At 43.2% G+C, this 21,710-nt stretch overlaps 1 protein-coding gene across 3 annotated transcripts in view; it reads left to right on the plus strand.

Moving 5' to 3' along the window:
- LOC140465894 (rho GTPase-activating protein 15-like) overlaps positions 1 to 21,710 on the plus strand; it is a 233,826-nt gene that overhangs the window by 118,378 nt on the left and 93,738 nt on the right. The window contains exon 1 of one of the 3 annotated variants that reach the window (XM_072561798.1): positions 16,734 to 16,833. The exons of the other annotated variants lie outside the window; for them this stretch is intronic. Within the exon in view, the coding sequence (XP_072417899.1) occupies positions 16,756 to 16,833 (78 nt within the window). The 5' untranslated portion in view covers positions 16,734 to 16,755. Of the gene's footprint in view, positions 1 to 16,733; positions 16,834 to 21,710 lie in introns of those variants that run through there. 3 annotated transcript variants of the gene reach the window in all.

Below are 21,710 nucleotides of genomic sequence, written 5' to 3' on the forward strand. Positions count from 1 at the left end.
ATGGCATAGTGTCATGTACAGCTGAAGCATGACCTAGTGGCTCTGAAACTCAATCCCAGGTATAAAATTTCAACATACAGGTGGTCTCGGAAAATCATGTTGGCCGTGGATCACAAGAAAAGGAATTTGTGGACTGTCTATAAGATGGTTTTTTTGGAGCAGCTTGTGGTACAGCCCACAAGGGAACAGGGAATTCTGGATTTGGTGATGTGTAATGAGGCAGATGTTCTTATGGAGCTTAAGGTGAAGGAACCTGCCCCCCCCCCACCGGGAGCAGTGTCCAGTTCTGGTTGCCACATTACTCAAAGGATGTGGATGCTTTGGAGAGGGTGCAGAGGAGGTTCACCAGGACATTGCCTCGTTTGGAGGGCATGTGCTATGAAGAAGTCGAGTAGGTTAGGATTATTTTCATTAGAAAGATGAGGTTGAGAGGGGACCTGATTGAGGTCTACAAAATCATGAGATATATAGACAGGGTGGATAGCTAGGAGCTATTTCCCAGAGTTGGGGACTCAATTACTTGGGGTCACGAGTTCAAGGTGAGGGGGAAAAGTTTAAGGAAAGTTCTTTATGCAGTGGGTATTGGGTGCCTGGAATGTGTTGCCAGTGGAGGTGATAGAGGCAGGCACAATAGTGTCACTTAAGACTGTGCTGGGTCCTCTACTTTTTGTTACTTACATAAATGATTTGGATGTGAGCATAAGAAGTATAGTTAGTAAGTTTGCAGATGACACCAAAATTGGAGGTGTAGTGGACAGCGAAGAAAGTCACCTCAAATTATAACAGGATTTTTATCAGATGGGCCAATGGGCTGAGAAGTGGCAGATGGAGTTTAATTCAGATAAATGTGAGGTGCTGCATTTTGGGAAAGCAAATCTCAGCAGGACTTATACACTGAATGGTAAGGTCCTAGGGAGTGTTGCTGAACAAAGAGACCTTGGAGTGCAGGTTCATAGCTCCTTGAAAGTGGAGTCGCAGGTAGATAGGATAGTGACGAAGGCATTTGGTATGCTTTTCTTTATTGGCCAGAGTGTTGAGCACAGGAGTTGGGAGGTCATGTTGCGGCTGTACAGGACATTGGTTAGGCCACTATTGGAATATTGCGTGCAATTCTGGTCGTCTTCCTGTCGGAAGGATGTTGTGAAACTTGAAAGGGTTCAGAAAAGATTTACAAGGATGTTGTAAGGGTTGGAGGATTTGAGCTATAGGGAGAGGCTAAACAGGCTGGGACTGTTTTCCCTAGAGTGTCGGAGGCTGGGGGTTTTTTATAGAAGTTTACAAAATTATGAGGGGCGTGGATAGAGTAATTAGGCAAAGTCTTTTCCCTGGGGTCGGGGAGCCCAGAACTAGAGGGCATAGGTTTAGGGTGAGAGGGGAAAGATATGAGAGGCCTAAGGGACAATGTTTTCACGCAGAGGGTGGTAGGTGTATGGAATGAGCTGCCAACGGAAGTGGTGGAGGCTGGTACAATTGCAACATTTAAGAGGCATTTGGATGGGTATATGAATAGGAAGGGTTTGGAGGGATATGGGCCGGGTGCTGGCAGGTGGGACTAGATTGGGTTGGGATATCTGGTCGGCATGGACGGGTTGGACCAAAGGGTCTGTTTCCATGCTGTACATCTGAGTCTGTGTATCTGGACAGATACATGAACGGGCAGGGAGCAGAGTGATATGGATCCTTAGAAAATAGGCAACAGGTTTAGATAGAGGATCTGGATCGGTGCAGACTTGGAGGGCCAAACGGCCTGTTTCTGTGCTGTAATATGTTCTTTGACCGTAATATGATGGAATTCACCATGCAGTTTAAGAGGGAGAAGCTGCAATCAGATGTAACAGTGTTACAATTGAATAAAGGTCACCACAAAGACATGAGGGAGGTCCTGGCCAGAGTGGGCTGGCCAGCAGGGAAGATGGCAGGGGTTTCTGGGGGTAATTTCGGTGGAATTTGAATTCAATATGTTCTGAGTCCAGTGTGACTCTTGCTCAGAACTGGTTTATATAAAGAAGACATGTTGCATTTGTATAGGTTTTAGGACCACATTGCGGTTACTGTGTGAAGTTTCCATGCTTAAGAAAGGATATGCTTGCTCTCTTTGGAGAGTCGGTGTGGACTTGTTGGGCCAAAGGGCCCGTTTCCACACTGTAGGGATTCTAATTCTAATTCTAATTCTAATTCTTTGGGGGCAGTGCAACAAAGATAGGTCCTAGGTTGAGGATGAATAAATTGGGTTGATGCGTTTTGGTGTTTCAAAGAGTGAGAAGTGAGTTCACTAAAACGTACAAGATTCCTAAGAGATTGCGCTTTAGATCCTTGATCTGCAGAAACAGTCAAAGAGTGTGGTGCTGGAAAAGCACAGCCGGTCAGGCAGCATCTGAGGAGCAGGAGAGTCGAAGTTTCGAGCATAAGCTCTTCATCAGGAATGAGGAGGTGGCCCAAGGGGGCTGGGAGATAAATGGGAGCAGCGTGGGCCGGGGGAAGGTAGCTGGGAATGCGATAGGTAGATGAAGCTGGGGGTGAAGTTGATAGGTCAGAGAGGAGGGTGGAGCAGATAGGTGGCAAGGAGGATAGCCAGATAGGAAAATTCAGGAGGGTGGTGCTGAGTTGTTAGGTCCACACCCACCAAACTGTTCCTTGGATGCTGTCTGACTGGCTGTGCTTTTCAAGCACCACACTGTTCAACTCTGCTCTCCAGCATCTGCAGTCCTCACTTTCCCCTCTGCAGAAACAGTGTCAAAATAAAGGGTTGGTGACTTAGCACTGAGATGCGAATTATTTCACTCCAAAGGTTGTGAATTGGACGAGAGGAGAAAGATTTAAAAAGGACCTGAGGGACAATGTTTTCACGCACAGGGTGGTTTATATGTGGAATGAACAGCAGAGTCATGGTGTGGAGGAGCAGATGTTTATACCGGGGCGGGCAAAGTTTAAAAAAATCACACAACGCCAGGTTATAGTCCAACTGTTGGGCTGTAACCTGGTGTTTCTTTTTAAAATTTGCAGAAGAAGTGGTAGATGCAGGTACAGTTACAACATTTAAAATGCATTTGGACAGGTACAAGAATAGAAAATGTTTCTAGCGATATTGGCCAAATGCAGGTAAGTGGTCCTTGTTTAGTTTGGGAAACGTGGCATGGGCGGATTGGACCAAAGGATCTGTTTCTATGCTGTATGACTCCATATTTTAAAACAAAATCTGGAATTAAGAGTCTAGTAATGACCATGTTAATGTTGGAAAAACCCATCTGGGTCACTAATGTCTTTTTAAGACAAGGTAGTTGTTTTCCTTACATTGTCTGGCCTACACATGACTCCAGACCGACAGTAATGTGGTTGACACTTAAAGGCCTCGGGGCAGTAACTGCTGGCCTATCCTGTGAATAAATCAAAAATAAAGTCCCTCAGTTAGTCACATGATAATGCAGATTCTGTGATCCCTGCCCTGAAACTGACATCTTGCCTGCCCTGGTTAACCAGTCAGGTAGCCTGATGTATTCTTGTCACACGCAAACTTGAAATACTCGCACCCCAGTTGAATGAGGCCCCTGAATGATTGCTGATTGAGTACTCAAGCTCCTGCATTGGCAGTGGGGCAGAAAGTGAAGCTTCAGCTTTGTCTGCCCCACACTGTTGTTTGGGAAAAGGCAGGAAAGTGGCAGGGTTCGGCTCTCCGACCATTCTGCCTGAATAAGATCCACTTCTGTTTCCAGCCTTGCTGTCCAAGTCCGAAATATTCTGCCCCCTCCATGCTTCCTTCCCACCACCGGATTACTGCCCCCTGCCCCCTCTATCCAACCTCCCACGGCTGGATTACTGTTCCCTCTATCCTACCTTCTCACCGCCGGATTACTGTCCCCTCTATCCTTCCTTCCCACCGCCGGATTACTGTCCCCTCTATCCAACCTCCCACGGCTGGATTACTGCCCCCTCTATCCTACCTTCCCACCGCCAGATTACTGCCCCCTTGATCCTACCTTCCCACTCTTCCATGTGAGGATGATCGCCATCCAAATTGCCCCCTTAAACAGGATAGTTTCACATATCTTTACTGAGACTAGCATTTTATTTAAGATTTATTATTTTAATTTAAATTTCAGAGAGTGTTATGGTGGGATTTGAACCAGTCTCCACCGAGTGTCAGCCTTTGGATTATCATAATAGTCAATTTTTTAAAGTTTTAAAAATGTACTTTATTTATACAAAATATCTTTGTGTATATACAGGGCCCAAATGCAATTTAGTTCTGTTCAAGGGAACAAACTTTGGGGTTTGACTGTATCCAACTTGTCAAAGACGTCTCTTACAGAAACAAAACTAAAATTGCATGCTTTGAGACACTGGGGGTGGTTCAAAAACTGAATGGACCCCCATTTAACTTCAGCAGAAAGACCAGATCAGTGACATTAATACTGTGCCGTCTTCAAAAATTGGTGAACAGGCAAACCCAGTTCCCCTGCGGTGACTCTGTTTACTGCAGGATATCACATATAAAGTCCCTTCAACCCAGTATTACCAATCTGTACACTTGCACATCTCTGTAATTCTCTTGAATACTTTTTTTCCCTGAAGCTTCCTCTCAAAAATGGAGACATTGATCTTATGTTTTTGCTTTTCGACTCTCACCAAAGGATTGTTGCTGTTTTTCTCTTGAGGGCACTCCCTCTCTCCAACAATCCAATGTCTTCTCTAGTTTGTACTGTCACCCCGTCCCCCTCATTAGCTTCTCTATCTGACCACTTTAGTGTCGGGAGAGAGGAATATTTTGTGAAAACACAAGCATTGAGGCACAGCAAGGGTTCTGTTATAATCTCTTTATCATCGACAGAATGCACATTGTTTCAAAGCCCACTGACGCAATCTAATATAAGGAGAGTTTGGCTTCCCTTCAGACTTCAATTGTGATACAAACTTTTTTTTTGGATTTAAAGGTACACTGTTAAAGATGAGTTAGGGTTTCTATTATACCACAGAAAAAATCCTTGCCATAAAGAGATAAACAAGTATTATGCTGTGGTGACAGGACCTGACCTCAATAGCTCCAAAATGGAAGGAATGTACATTCTGGCATCCATTGGAAACCATTTGCTTTATCTGTGCATGAGGCTATCTTGCTCTTCCCTTCTGTTTGCAACTTACTCCCCTCCTCAATAGAATGCCCAGCATTTGACACCACTTGCCTGAATGTACACTCTAAATAATAAATATTGGCCAGCTCTTTTACCCTGGTTGGCTTCACAGCTACATCATATTCCTGAATTCACCGTCACTGAGCACTTTTCAGGAAATCAATGAATAAAATGCAGGACTACTATCTTTGAACCTGAGGTATTGGGATCAACAATTACACCTTGGTCACTTGTGAATGGACTAATTAAGCACAGAATAAAAATTTAACTTTTGTTGAACTGTATGGTTCAGGCCTATACTCTGTGATTATTGACTGAGTGGTTGGGATAGCAATGATGAGTAAACAACAGGTTTTGTTTTGTTTCATCACAACTTAAAGAGCTTGCATCTCTAGAGCACCTTCTACAATCTCTGGTGTCACAAAGTACTGTACAACTAATCAAACACTTCTGAAGGGCTGCAGGTTTGATGAAGGGAAAATCATAGCCAACATGGAGACAGCACAAACACACACAAGCAGCACTAACAGATCGTTTCTTGTTAGTGAGAGTGTTTTGAGGGAGTATTGACTGTGCAAAATAGGAGCAGACAGACCATTCAACCCATCAAGTCTGTTTTGTTAATCAATAGATCTCAGTTGATTAGTTTGTGTTTTGAATTCTACATTCCCATCTGCCCTTCTTAAACCTTGATTCCCCTCTCGATCAAGAATCTAGCTATCCCCATTCAATGGCTCACCCCCACTGCCTTCTCAGACAGAATTCTAAAGTCTCACAACATTTTTGAAAATAAAAGATATGATCTCAGTCCTGAAAGGATGACCCCTACATTTGCAGAAAGCTCTAAAATTGTTGGCATAGTAACCAGTGAAGAAAGTTATCTAAGGTTACAAAGAGATCTATTGAGTTAATGGGCTGAAGAGTGGCAGATGGAGTTAAATTTGGCTAAAACGCGAGGTATTGCTTTTTGGTAAAACAAACCAAGGCATGACTTGTACAATTAAAAGGAGGGCCTTGGGAAGTGTTGTGGAACAGAGAGACCTAGAGGTTCAGGTGCACAATTCTTTGAAGTTTGCATCACATATAGACAGGGTGGTGTTCAGCACTCTTGCCTTTGTTGCTCAGATCTTTGAGTCTAGAAGTTGGGATGTTATGTCGAGGCTGTGCAGCACGTTGATGAGACGTCTTTTGGAGTACCGTGACAAGTTCCCCTCCCCTTATTACTGGAAAGATAGTATCAAGCTGGAGGGGGTTCAGAAGAGACATACCAGAATGTTGCCTGGATCGGAAGGTTTGAGATATAAAGAGAGGCTGGGATGAGCACAGGAGTTTGAGAGGGCACCTTCACAAATGTTTACAAAATCATGACAGATGTCGATAAGGTGTCTTTTCTCTAGGGTGGGTGATTTCAAGACTAAGGGGCCTATTTTTATGGTGAGAGGAGAAAGATTTTAAAAAGACCTAAAGGCAACCTTTTCCACACAGTGGTTTATGTTTGGAATGAGCTACCAGAGGAAATGGAGTATGCAGGTCCAGTTAACAATGTTTAAAAGACATTTAGATAAGTGCACGAATAAGAAATGTTTGGACGGATATTGGCCAAGCGCAGCCAGATGAGGTTAGTTTAGTTTGGAATTATGGTTGGCATGGACTGGTTGGATTGAAGAGTCTTTTTCCATGCTGTGTGACTATGATTATAAATCAGTATCACTATTTCTGGACTGACACACAAGAGGAAATTGTCATTCGCCAGCACATAAGGAAAGCCCTCTAACTATTCTTTGAAGATCTTTTACATCCATTGGAGCTGTTTAATGCTCCATCTAAAAGCTGACACTTTAGCAGTGCAGTATTTCCTCAGTGGTGCTGTGGTGCAACTGTCTGGAACTCATGTATGTATAGTGGAATTTAAATTCAGAACCTCCTCAGTTAAAAGTAGGCGTGGTATCCACTGAATTACAGCTGACAGCTACAAAGCTTATACATTAAACAAAGTGAATCTTGAGTGCATAGGGAACTTTAGGTGCACCCCTTCTCCATGTTTGAGGAGTTTACCAATATTTTGTTCTTATGTTTTTACCATTGCTAGAAAAAAAAGTCAATCTTTGAATCGAACAATCCCTATAGTGTGGAAACAGGCCATTCAGCCCATCAAGTCCCACGCCGACCCATCATTGAGCATTTCACCCAGATCCACCCCCCCCCACCACCACAACCACGCTGTCCCTTGAGTCTGCATTTCCCATGGCTAATCCACTTGCCTGCACTTCCCTGAACACAATGGGCAATTTAGCATGGCCAATTCGCCTCGGCTGCGCATCTTTGAAATGTGGGAGGAAACCAGACCACGCAGAGGAAACCCGCGCAGACATGTGGAGAATGTGCAAGCTTCACACAGACAGTCGCCTGAGGTCTCTGGTGCTGTGAGACTGCAGTACTAACCACTGTGCCACCAACAATAAGTTTGTTTTTCTACTTGCTTATTTAACCAATTTTCTCACCCTTACTGATTAACCATGTGTTTGTGGTTTAAAAATATTCCTGAGAAATCTAATGCAACAATGCTGAAAATAAATGTAGTTCTTCCTCAGAAACCTCATTGTGATGTTGTGATTCTCCCAATAGTGCATTTGAAAATCCAGTACTCCAGACTTTTATTGAAGCACATCTTGTAGACGGTACACACCGCTACCACTCTATCAGTAGTGGAGGGGGTCGAAGGTGGTAGATGGGGTGCTGATCAAGCAGTTGCTTTATCCCAGATTGTGTCAAGCTTCTTGAATATTGTTGGATGTGCACTTATCCAGGTATTCCAATATGCTCCTGACTTGTGCCTCTGAATGTTGGACAAGCCATGGGGAGGTACGCATTATTACAGAATTCCTAGCCTCTGACTTGCTGTTGTAGCCACAATACTTAAATGGCTAGTCCATTCAGTTTCTGGTTGGTGGCAATGCCAAGCATGTTACTACTTGGGGATTTGGTGATAATGCCACTGATGGTCAATGGTTAGACCCTGTCTTGTTGAAGATGGTCAGTCCTTGGAAGTTTTGTGGCAAAAATGTTACTTATTGCTTATAGGTTCAAGCCTGAACATTGTCTAGATCTTATTGCGTATTGGCAGAGACTACTTCAGTATCCAAGAGTTATGAATTGTACTGAACATTGTGCATTGAGCTGCTTCCTTCAATTTATTTCATTGCCCACCAGCATTCACAAACTGCATAGCTTTGATCTGATTGCACTGTTTAGATCTATCTCATGCAGCTTTCACTATTTGATATGCAAGTGGTCCAGTGGAGCTTCACCAGGTTTTCATCATCTCTTTTTAGATATAACTAGCGATGTTCCTGGCATACCCTCCAGCACACTCTCTTGAACCAGACTTAGACTCCTGGCTTATTGGTAATGGTAGCGAAGGGACCATGAGGTAACAGAATGTGGTCAGATTTGGCTGCTTTTCATAGTCCAAGGCACCTTAGGAATGTCCAGTTTTGAATTGCTAGACCTTTTTGATATCTATTTAGGTTGGCATGATGGTAGCGTCTCGCAGCATGCTAGGGGATATCCTCAGTTTCTGTGCAGTGGTCACACTTACCAATACTGTTAGACCATAAGACATAGGAGAAGCAATTAGTGTATTTGACCCATCAAGTCTGCTGATAGATTTTTCAAGCCCATTTTCCTGCTTTCACCCCATAGCCTTTGATCCCCTTGGCAATCAGGAACTTACCAGTCTCTGTTTTAAATATACTCAATGACCTGATCTCCACAGCCTTCTGTGACAATGAATTCCACAGAACTCTATGGCTGCTGGAGTTTCTCCTTATCTCCATTCTAAACGGTCTTCTGTTACGCAAAGATTGTCCCCTTGGGTCCTCATCTCTCCTTCCAATAGAAACATCTTCCTAATGTCCACACTGTCCAAGCTGTTCAGTATTCTGTAAGTTTCAATCAGATTCCCCCCTCATTCTTCTATACTCCCAAGTATGGTCCCAGAGTCCTCAAACATTCCTTGAATGTTAAGCCTTTCATTCCTGGTATCATTCTCGTGAACCTCCTCTGGACCCACTCCAGAGCCAGCTCATCCTTCCTGAGATATGGGGCCCAAAGTTGCTCACAATGCTCTAAATCTGGTCTGAGCAGAGCCTTATAAAGCCTCAGAAGTACATCTCTGATTATATTCTAGTCTTCTTGAGATGAATGGCAACGGGCAGCACGGTGGCTCAGTAGTTAGCACTGCTGCCTTACAGCGCCAGGGACCCGGGTTCGATTATAGCCTCGAGCGACTGTCTGTGTGGAATTTGCAAATTCTCCCCGTGTCTGTGTGGGTTTCCTCCGGGTGCTCTGATTTCCTCCCACAATCCAAAAGTGTGCAGGTCAGGTGAATTGGCCATGCTAAGTTGCCCATCGTGTTAGGTGCATTAGTCAGGGGTAAATGTGGGGAATGGGTCTGGGTGGGTTACTCTTCAGAGGGCCAGTGTGGACTTGTTGGACCGAAGGGCCTGCTACTATGCAGTAGGAAATCTAATCTAACTGTATTTGCCTTACTAACTACTGACTCAACCTGCAAGTTTACAATAACAGAAACCTGGACTAGGACTCTCAAATCCCTTTGTGCTTCAGATTTCTGAATTTTCTCCCCAATTAGAAAATAGTCCATGCCTCAATTCTTCTAACCAAAGTGCGTGACCTCACACTTTCCCATGTTGTACTCCATCTGCCACTTCTTTGCCCACTCTCCTGACCTGTCTAAATATTTTTGCAGCCTCCCCACCACCTCAATACTACCTGCCCCTCTGCCTTTATTTGTATCATCTGCAAACTTAGTCAGAATGCCCTCAGTTCCTTCATCGAGATCATTAATGTATAAAGTGAAAAATTGTTGTCCCAACACTTTGTGGAACACCACTAGTCACCAGCCTCCCATCTCTACCTTCTGCCAGATAGCCAATCTTCTGTCTATGTTAGTACCTTGCCTCTAACACCACAGGCCTTTATCTTATTTAGCAGCCTGCTGTGTGGCACCTTATCAAAGGCCTTCTGGAAGTCCAGATAGATAACATCCATTGGCTCTGCTTGGTCTAACCTGCTGGTTACCATCTCAAAGAATTCTAATAGAGTTGATAGGCATGACCTCCCCTTTATGTTGCCTGGTATGGAAGGTGCTAGCTATGAAGAAAGGTTGAGTATGTTAGCTTTATTTTCATTAGAAAAAAGGAGATTGAGGGAGACTTGATTGAGGTTTATAAAATCATGGGTATAGACAGGGTGGGTAGAGACAAGCTTTTTTCCCCAGGTTGAAGGATTCAATAACAAGAGGTCACACTTTCAAGGTGAAAGGTGGAAAATTTAAGGGGGATCCACGCGGCAAGTACTTCACACAGAGGGTGGTGGCGTTTGGAATGAGTTGCCACCAGAGGTGGTAGAGGCAGGCCCGGTAGATTCATTTAAGATGAGTCTGGATAAATGCATGAGTAGGTGGGGAGTAGAGGGATACAGATGCTTAGGAATTGACCGAAAGGTTTAGACAGTAGATTTGGATCGGCTCAGGCTTGGAAGGCCTGGGCTGTAAATTGTCTTTGTTCTTTGATGAAACCATGCTGACTCAGCCCTATTTTACCATACACTTCCAAATATTCAGAAATCTCTTCCTTCACAATTGACTTCAAATTCTTAGTAAAAACTGAGGTCAGGCAACTGGCCTATAAATTCCTATCTTTTGCCTTGCTCCCTTCTTAAACAGGGGGTTTACATTAGCAATTTTTCAGTCCTGTAGGACCCTCCCTGACTCCAGTGATACCTGGAAGATCACTACTGAAGCCTTCACTGTCTCTTCAGCTATCTCCTTCAAAACTCTGGGGTGTAGCCCATCTGGTCCAGGTAATTTATCCACTTTCAGACCCTTCAGTTTTTCTAGCACCTTCTCCTTGGTCAAGGCCACCATCATGGTGGGATGCTCTTTACAGTTCGGTGCTGACTTCATGGGCTGAATGGCCAACTTCCACACTGTAGGGATTCTGTGATTCTATATTGCATTCAGGGACTCAGCCAGCAATGGTGCCCATAGTGAACAGTGAAGTCCCTATCCAGAGTACATTTTGTGTCATTACCACCTTCAGTGTTTCTTTCAAATGGTGTTGAAAACAGAGGACTATTAATTCAGCGGTTGGGGTGGGAAGGGGATCACTAGACCAGAATCATGAAGGGGTTTCTTTGCCCGTGTTTGACATGGCATCATGAGACTACATGGGGTCTAGAGTTTCGAGAACTCGCAGTGCCAATCCCTTCCAAGTGTCTACCACTGTACTGCCACTATGGGTAGATCTGCCATGCTGGTGGAATGGGGCATATCCAGATACACTGTTTGTGTTATCTGTGGCATTGTCTGTAACGTTCCTTTTGGTGAGTGTGACTATCTCAGGCCGTTTCTTGAACGGTTTGTGGGGCAGCTTTGCTGTTAGCCCCCGGATATTAATTAAAGACTTTGGCAAACCCAGCCCTGCTGACCCTATTATGTCATTTCCAATGCCAAGGTGAATGGCAAACAGCCCATCCAATTTATTTATTTTTGAATGTTTTGTAGCAGTTTTATAGAAACAACAGTCTTTTCCCTGGTGTGGGGGAGTCCAGAACTAGAGGGCATAGGTTTAAGGTGAGAGGGGAAAGATATATAAAAGGGATCTAAGGGGCAACTTTTTCGCACAGAGGGTAGTGTGTGTATGTGTGTGTGGAATGAGCTGCCAGAGGAAGTAGTGGAGGCTGGTATAATTGCAACATTTAAAAGGCATCTGGATGGGTGTATGAATAGGAAGGGTTTGGAGGGATATGGGCTGGGTGCTGGCAGGTGGAACTAGATTGGGTTGGGATATCTGGTCAGCATGGAACGAGTTGGACCGAAGGGTCTGTTTCCATGCTATACATTTCTATGACTCTCTGACACTAAATGACTTGTAAGGCCATTGCTGTGGGTCTGGAATCACATGTAGACTTCCTTCCTTAAAGGATGGTCATGAACTCAGTACATTTTTCCCAATCATCTCTAACGGTTTCATGAGCACTATTACTAAGTCTTGTAGTTTCAGTTTTATTAATTAACATATGAAATCATTTAATTCCATTCTCTGATTCATTGAATTTATGTCATTAGTTTTTATTATCTAATATATAGAAGAATAACAATACAGCTCACACTCATGGAGAGTGTGCAGTTTGTTCCATTTAGCAACTTCAAGAAACTTCCCATGACCTTCCACATATGCAGATATTGTCATCAATTGTAGCAGCTTGACCCATGTGTTTTGGAGCTTGAGCAACAGCTAATGGTACTGTGGTGCACTCGTGAGCTTAAGAACTTTGGACAGTAACTTAATTCATGTGGTCATCTTGCATCTTAATGGTATGTAGGATGAAAGGAATGGGTGATCACTAAGCAGTCCAAAAGGAAGAGACATGTATATTAACAGTTCCGGAGTGTGTCTCACTTTTGCACCAGTATTCAGTTTTAGTGCGTCTGAGGCTGCAACTCTGAATCAGGATGGTATGTTGGCTTCATTATACCAGGTTTAAGGTTGTTATTGAATGACTGCAGAGCACTCAGAGGGTGAACATCCAATGGTTATGATCCATATCAGTACCAATGCTGTGAATGGGGAGAAAATTATTTTCTGCTGTAGTCAGAATATAGGGAACTAAGTGGGAAACTCGCAAGCAGGATCACAAAAGTAGCAATCTCTGCATTATTGTCAGTATCGTATTTAAATGAATATAGCAAGCAGAAAACATCACAGATGAGTAGGCTATTTTTAAAATACTGCATTTAATGTTGGTTTCCCTGCTATTGGAATGATGTTGTAAAACTTGAGAGGGTTCAGAAAAGATTTACAAAGAATTTGCAGGGTTTGAAGGTTTGAGCTCGAGGGAGAAGCTAAATAGGCTGGGGCTATTTTCCCTGGAGCATCAGAGGCTGAGGGGTGACCCTATAGAGGTTTATAAAATCATGAGGGGCATAGGTAACGTGAATAGCCAAGGTCTTTTTTTCCCATGGTAGTGGAGTCCAAACCTATACGGCATAGGTTTTAGGTGAAGTGAAAGATTTAAAAGGGACCTAAGGAGCAAGGTTTTCATGGCGAGGGTGTGCGTGTATGAAATGAGCCACCAGGGGAAGTGGTAGAAGCTGGTACAATTACAACATTTAAAATGCATCTGAATGGGTATATGAATAGGCAAGATTTAGAGGGATAAGGGCCAAATGTTGGCAAATGGGACTACGTTAATGTAGTATATCTGGTTGGCATGGACAAGTTAGACTGAACGGTCTCTGTCCATGCTGTACATGTCTGACTCTATAACTTGAACTTTAACTCCGCCAATGTGGAGAAATGGTGCAGGAGGAAAATTGTAGATTCCTGGGACATTGAACCATTTCTTGGAAATGTGATATGTTCAGGCCTGATCCAAGTTGCACCTGGATCAATTTCCTTGTGCTGTTGGAAATGGTTTAAGTTAACTTGACAGGATTGTGGGAGCCAAGAGGTGCCTGACAGGAATGCCAAGATGCACATAGAATCACAAAAGACAGATAAAGTAGTTTGATATTAGAATGTATTACTTTCCCTCCTACTCTGATTCCAAGTTATGTTCAGTGTGCATGTATGTGATTGTGTTATGAGGTTGGCTAGATACTAAGAGATATGAAAATGGGGATGTGGAAGCAATAGGCGTAATTCTCAAATCCTCCTTTTTATAGGAGTATTTGCAGGAGATTGTGAACATTTTTGAACAAAGGTAATCCCAGCAACTGTAATCCTTAGTGGTGAAGCATTTGAAACCAAAATTCAGGGAAAATATTTCAGAGAATAACTCCAGTGATGAGGAATTTTAGTTAAATAGATAGATTAGTGAAGTTGGGATTGTCTTCCTTGAAGAGAAGAAGGTTGAGAGGAGATTTGACAGAGATATTCCAGATCGTGAAGTCAGTGGAGAGAAACTGTTCCTATTGATGGAAGAATAGAGACTGATAGGGCACTTGATTTAAGGTGATTCACAAAATGGCAACATGAGGCACAATGTTTTTTGATGCAGTTTGTGGCTAGGATCTGGAATGCACTGTCTGAGAGTGTGGAGGAGGCAGGTTAAGTTGAGACTTCTGCAGAAGAGCGTTGCAGGACTGGTGAGACCTAAAACAATGTGCAGAGGCATGCAGTAAAGTTGGGAATGGCACAAGACAAATTGATCTTTCTAGAGAGCTATAATTGTTCTGACCAGTCAAATGGCCACTTCCTGTGCTGAAAACACTAAGAACTTTTCAAAGTGTGGTCACTATTGTAATGTAGAGAAATGTGGCAGCCATCTAGCACAAAGCAAGTACTTTGAAAGTCCCTTTCCAAACAACCTCTTACCCCCCCCACTCCATCCAAAAACAATTTCAAAAGATGTTTGGAAATACCCTCCAAACATCCCTGCAAGAAGCTCTGCTATAGCCCGTAACTGTGAGCACATACTCCTCTTTTTACATGAAATGGTAATAACAGATCCAGACCCAGTGTCAAAATCTTGTTCACCTATTTAAACATTTGCCCACATGATTAGGATGGTGGTACTGAGCTCCATTTAATGGGCAGTGTGAAAATTCAATCAAGCTGGTCTTGGAGGACTTAGAAACAGGAGTAGAAAATGTGTTGGTGGAAAAGCGCAGCAGGTCAGGCAGCATCCAAGGAACAGGAGAATCGACATTTCGGGCATAAGCCCTTCTTCAGGAATGACCTGCTGCGCTTTTCCAGCAACACATTTTCAGCTCTGATCTCCACCATCAGCAGTCCTCACTTTCTCCTAGAAACAGGAGTAGGCCATTAGGGTTTTAAGTGTACTCTAACCATTTGTTTAGTTCATGGCTGACCTGATTGTGGCCTGAACGCCACTTTTTTGTCTGTCTTCTTTAATCCTTGGCTTCCTTGTTGATCAATAAACGATCTCACTCAACTTCCACTGCTTCCTGGGGAAGAGATTCCCACACACCCTGTGCGGGAACAGAATTCTCTTCACTTCCATCTTTTAATACTGTTCTGTGAAGTTCTTGTTTACTCACAAGAAAAATAGTCAACCCTATTGAGTCTCCTCAGGATTTTTGGATCTTTTGGTAAGATTACCATCTTCTAAACTCCAAAGCATATAGGCTCAAACTATTAAACCTTTCATCACCATCTCTTCATCGAAGGAATGAGTAGAGTGAATCTTGTTTGAATTGCTCTGACATAATCAGTGATTCAACATAGGGTACAGTATTCCAGGTGTGGTTTACCAATGCCCAAGGGTACTGGGGGGTGTCAGATGTGCCCATCTGATTTCTCAGGTAGGGCTGTCAATCCTGAATGGACCATTCCTGGAGTTTTATCACATGATCTCTCACCTCCACTCCCACGTTCCTGCCATTGGCCACCTGACATCACCATTTTTGTAGTGCCTTGCCCTCTCCAAATATTTGCAACTGAGCAGCGTCTTGGCTGTCTAATTAGATTGCAAAACAGCCTTTAAACCCTCTGAGGGAAAAAGTTTTGCCCCCAGTGCAGGAAATTGAAAATGAAAGATTTTCTTTTAAATTTGAACCCTATGATTTTCCTCCTAAGATGCTCATAGTAGTGTCCTGGAGATCAGTTGCTAGAAACTCCAGGACAAAGTTGAAGCACCAGCAAGCTCAAGACTGAGCGGCAGTTGTCAAAAATTGCTGCACAGTGAGACTTGTTAATGGTGTATGCAGATAGTGTCGGGCTGAAACAAATGTGACACCACAATTGAGGAAGGGAGGAAGAGACAAAACATAAACACACCAGTTAGCTTAACATCAGTCATCAGAAAATCTTAACTGCATGTTGTATGATTAGACAAAGTCAAAATGGTTTTATGAAAGAGATAATATGTTTGACAAATTTTTTTTGAAGGAACATTTATCAGTAAAGTGACTAATCAGCCACTTTGCTCTTTCTGGCAGTTTCTGGTTTTGCTGTGCACACCATCTAACTGTTGAAAAGGTGTGAAAGTGGTATCGAGTGTCAGTAACAATGAGCGGATGTGATTCTGCTGTTAAATCTTTGTAAACACAATGTTCTCATAACTTGCAGGTTCCTTTTAATTTTCTGATTGGGTATTAATAAATGTGTATACAAAACCCAGGTAGTATGGATATTGGAAATCTAAAAGAGCAGAAAGCTATAACTTGACCTCTGTTTCCGAACACAGATGCTGCCTGACCTGTTTGAATTATTCCAGCTTGTTTTATTCTTGATTTATAAATACATTTCTTGCATATGTCGATATATCAAATGAGGCAGTTGTACAGTGATGCATGTCGAATTCAGAAGCCATCAAATTAGTCCGAAAGTGTTCTGTTCCTTTTTTTGTCGCCGATCACACACTAATGTGATTGACTCAGGAAGCTTTGAGCTTCGATGTTGCCTTTTTTTTTGCTTCTTAACAGCCAAAAGGTTCCGTTTTGCAGTTGATGTCCTGATCTGAAATCGAGCCAGGAAATGACGCCACAGTCAGTTATGATAATTATAGCCTCCTTTTATAGTGTTGTGATGGACTTCACAATGTGAAATGTTTACTGCTCAAAACTGTACTTTGTGTTGATATGCCTGATGCTATTCCCATGGCGTACCAGGGTTCAAAAAATATGGACCACTGCTTGACCTCTGCAGCCTATTCACAGGTAAAGGACATGATTGACATTTGGTTGCCCTTTCGCATTTGTCTGTCTTTTCTTTTATGTTAAAAAGCTTGCAGCTGAAACCGTTGGACACTGTCAGCGGATGGTTGCTTCTTCTTTTTCCTCCCATCACTTCCTGTGCATCCTGAACAGTATTTTAGAATGGCTGTGAAATAGTTATTGCAGGGAGAGTATTCAAACTGAAACAATGTAGAGGAAGTTCTTACAGACAAAATTATCTTGGGGCTGAAAGTTTAGGAAAAGGGTAGCTTCTGAACTTGAACTGTGCAGAATTTCTCAGTTGTTATTTTGCTGGTGCAGCTCAGTAAAATATTTCTTTAATTAGCAACTATTTGTGAACAGTATTAGGCCTAAGTGTCAGATGGTAACTCCCCGCCACTTGAGTTTATTTTCTGTGCAATCTAGGGTTTGAGGGGGAGGCTTTATTCTTTAATTGTGAAAATTCCAACAGGCTGGTCACTGGAACTGAGTCTCCAAATTATTCACCATTATTGTTCACCTTTTGGCTACTGGAATTAAAGTCTTGCATTTGTATGTGAAGTAATTATAATGAGGTCAGCCAGGTGGAACACAAAGAATATGAGTTCCCTGGCTGGGGCTGTTAATCTGGCTGACAAATAAGAAGAGGAGTGTCAGAGGTTCTGTTCACTCTGAGAGCTGGCTGTGAGGAAGCTGGGCCAGTGTCAAGTACAATGCGCATGTAAATAAAGGGTGACTGGGTGACTGGACGCCAGTTCTATGGACTTATTTCAATATGAAATCTTTGACCACCAAACATCACAAAACTCTGCATGGCTAATTAAGTCTTTTTGAAGGGAAGTTACTGTCATGGGAACACAAAGCCAGGTTGCACACAGCAAGTTCCCATAAATAGCAATGTGATAATGATTAAATGATGTGTTTTGTGATGTCCATTGAGAGATAAATATTGGTCAGGATAATGGGGTAATGACTCTGCTCCCCTTGAAAAAAAGTGTTTGATTACATCTGAAAGGTGATGGCTTTGACAATTGTAGCTTGCCCCCAGTACAGTACTGCACTGGGGGCAAGCCTTGATTTTTTTCTTTGTGCTCAAGTCCTGGAGTGGGACTCGAATGCACAACCTTCTAACTCCGAATCAAAAGAGCTGACACAGAACCACAACAGCCACCTTGTATTTTGTTTTTCTGGCTGACCCTTCTTTACTTTGCTGGTCAGCATGCAGCATAATATGATGATTATGCTATGTGTGTAATTGTACAATCATCGGAGTGTATCTGGGAAAATTAACGAACAGTGAAATTCATAAACTGATCTTGGAGGAACCTGTTTGGGAGAGGTCACAGCACAGACGGATAAGTGAATAGTTTTAAGTGTGGCCTTGGGGCCTTGCTGTAAGTCTGCAGTAGTGAATAGAGTTGGTTCTTCTTTGATTACATGTTTTATTGAGATAATAAAATATAAGTCTTAAGTATTGAGTTAGACTGGATCAGTGTTTTGTAGAGGAATAAGATGGTGCTATTTTCTGGTCTGCAGATTGGAAGAGGTAAAAATGGCCCTTTGAGTGATTTGCTCCTTTTGTCGGATGTGGGAGTTTCAAGAGAGTTTATGTGTTATTCAAGAATATGTCTGCAACAAATGCCATTGGTTGCAAATCCTATCAGATCGAATGGAGTGGTTGGAGCAACAGTTAGAGGCAATGAGGAAGTTACAAGAGCAAGGGGGTGTGATGGATGGCAGTTTTGGAAGGGAGAAAAGTCACAGATATGGTCACATAGATGGCTTAACTCCAGCAAAAGTAAGAGAGATAGGCAGGTAGTACAGGAACCTTCTGTGGCTATCCCCATTTCAAACAAGTATGCTATATTGGAAAATGTAGGAGTGATGGATTCTCAGGGGAACTTAGCATGAAGAGCCAAGTCTCTGGTATTGAGACTAGCTCTAATGCAATGAGGGGTATGTTGGGTTCCAAGAGATCGATTGTGTTAGGGGACTGTCTAGTCCGAGGTACAGACAGACGTTTCTGTGGCCAACAGTGAAAAATCAGAATGGTGTATTGCTTCCTTGGTGCCAGGATCAAGGATATCTCAGAGAGGGTGCAGAATGTTCTCAAGACGGAGGGGGGCCAGCAGGGACCAACGACATAGGAAGGGAAAAGGTCAGATTCTGAAGGGAGATTACAGAGGTAGGCGGGAATTTAAAAAGGAGATCCTCGAGAATAGTAATATTCAGGTGCTATGAGCTAGTGAGGGCAGGAATAGGAGGATAGAGCAGATGAATGCATGGCTGAGGAGCTAGTGTATGGGAGAAGGATTCACATTTTTGAGTAATTGGAAGCTCTTTTGGGGTAGAAGTGACCTGTACAAGGACAGATTGAACCTAAATTGGAAGGGGACTAATATACTGGCAGGGAGATTTGTGAGAGCTGCTCGGGAGGATTTAAACTAATAAGGTGGGAGGGTGAGACCCAGATCAATCTGAGACTGGTACGGTTGAGAACAGAAGCGAGTCAAACAGTCAGGGCAGGCAGGGAGAAAGCAGAGAACAAGCAGGACTGATAAACTGCATTTATTTCAATGCAAGAGGCCTAATAGGGGAAGCAGGTGAACTCAGGGCATGGTTAGGAACATGGGACTGGGATATCATAGCAATTACAGAAATATGGCTCAGGGATGGACAGGACTGGCAGGTTAATGTTCCAGGATACAAATGCTATAGGAGGTACAGAAAGGGAGGCAAGAGAGGAGGGGGAGTGGCGTTTTTGATAAGGGATAGCATTGCAGCTGTACTGAGGAGTATATTCCCTGAAACTTGGGTGGCACGGTAGCTCAGTAGTTAGCACTGCTACCTCACAGTGCCAGGGACCGGGGTTTGATTCTGGCCTGGGGCGACTGCCTGTGTGGAGTTTGCACATTCTCCCCGTGTTTGCATGGGTTTCCTCCGGGTGCTCCGGTTTCCTCCCAGAGTCCAAAGATGTGCAGGTCAGGTGAATTGGCCAAGTTAAATTGCCCACAGTGTTCAGTGCATTAGTCAGGAGTAAATGTAGGGAAATGAGTCTGGGTGGGTTACTCTTCGGAGGGTCGGTGTGGACTTGTTAGGCTGAGCGGCCTGTTTCCACACTCTAAGGAATCTAATCTAAATACATCCAGGAAAGTTATTTAGGTGGAACTTGAAAATACGAAAGGGATGGTCACCTTTTTGGGATTGTATTACAGATCCTCTAATAGAGGGAAATTGAGAAACACATTTATAAGGAGCTTTCAGTTATCTGTAAGAATAGTCGGGTGGTTATGGTTGGGGATTTTAACTTTCCAAACCTCAACTGAGATTGCCATGTTTCGTGCTTCGATGGAGAGAAATTTATTAAGTTTGTACAAGAAAATTGTTTGATTCAATAGGTGGATGTACCTACTAGAGAAGGTGCAAAACTTGACCTACTCTTGGGAAATAAGGGAGGGCAAATGATTGAGGTGTCAGTGGGGGAGCACTCTGGGGCCAGTGACCATAATTCTATTGGATTTAAAATAGTGATGGAAAAGGATAGGCCAGATCTAAAAGCTGAAGTTCTAAATTAGAAAAAGGCAAATTTTGACAGTTTGAGGCAAGAACTTTCGAAAGCTGATTGGGGGCAGATGTTCACAAGTAAGGGGATGGCTGGAAAACGGGAAGCCTTCAGAAATAAGATAATGAGAGTCCAGAGACAGTATATTCCTGTTAGGCTGAAAGGAAAGGCTGGTAGGTATGGGGAATGCTGGATGACTAAAGAAATTGAGGGTTTGGTTAAGGAAAAGGAGGAGTCATGATTTGGAGATGCCGGTGTTGGACTGGGTGTACAAAGTTAAAAATCTCACAACACCAGGTTGTAGTCCAACAGGTTTATTTGGAAGCACTAGCTTTTGGAGCGCAGCTCATTCATCAGGTGGCTGATGAAGGACCAGCGCTCTGAAAGCGAGTGCTTCCAATTAAACCTGTTGGACTACAACCTGGTGTTGTGATTTTTAAAAAAAGAAGGAAGCACATGTCAGGTATAGACAGGATAGATCGAGTGAATTCTTAGAAGAGTATAAAGACAGTTGGAGTATACTTATGAGGGAAATCAGGAGGGCAAAAAGGCGACATGGGATAGCTTTGGTAAATAAAGTTAAGTACAAAAGGGTAACTAGGGAGAGAATACGCCCCCTCAAAGATCAGTAAGGTGGCCTTTGTGTGGAGCCACAGGGGATGGGGCAGCTACTACACTAGTATTTGGCATCCGTATTTACTGTGGAAAAGGACATGGATGATATAGAATGTAGGGAAAAAGACGGTGACATCTTGAAAAATGTCCATATTACAGAGGAGGAAGTACTGGATGTCTTAAAATGCATGACAATTGAGAAATCCCCAGCACCTGATCATGTGTACCCTAGAACTCTGTGGGAAGCTAGGGAAGTGATTGCTGGGCCCCTTGCTGAAATATTTGTATCATCGATAGTTACAGGTGAGGTACCGGCAGACTGGAGGTTGGCTAGTGTGGTGTGACTGTTTAAGAAGGGTGGTAAGGACAAGCCAGGGAACTGTAGACCAGTGAGCCTGGCATTGGAGGTGGGCAAGTTGCTGGAGGGAATCCTGAGGGAGAGGATGTACATGTACATGCAAGGACTGACTAGGGAGGGTCAACATGGCTTTGTGCATGGGAAATCATATCACACAAACTTGATTGAGGTTTTTGAAGAAGTAACAAAGAAGATTGATCAGGGCAGAGCAGTACATGTGATCTATATGGACTTCAGTAAGGAGTTTGACAAGGTTCCCCATGGGACACTGATTAGCAAGGTTAGATCTCATGGAATACAGGGAGAACTAGCCACTTGGATACAGAACTGGCTCAAAGGTAGAAG

This window comes from Chiloscyllium punctatum, chromosome 42, assembly GCF_047496795.1.
Source record: "Chiloscyllium punctatum isolate Juve2018m chromosome 42, sChiPun1.3, whole genome shotgun sequence".
NCBI classification, from domain to species: Eukaryota; Metazoa; Chordata; class Chondrichthyes; order Orectolobiformes; family Hemiscylliidae; genus Chiloscyllium; species Chiloscyllium punctatum.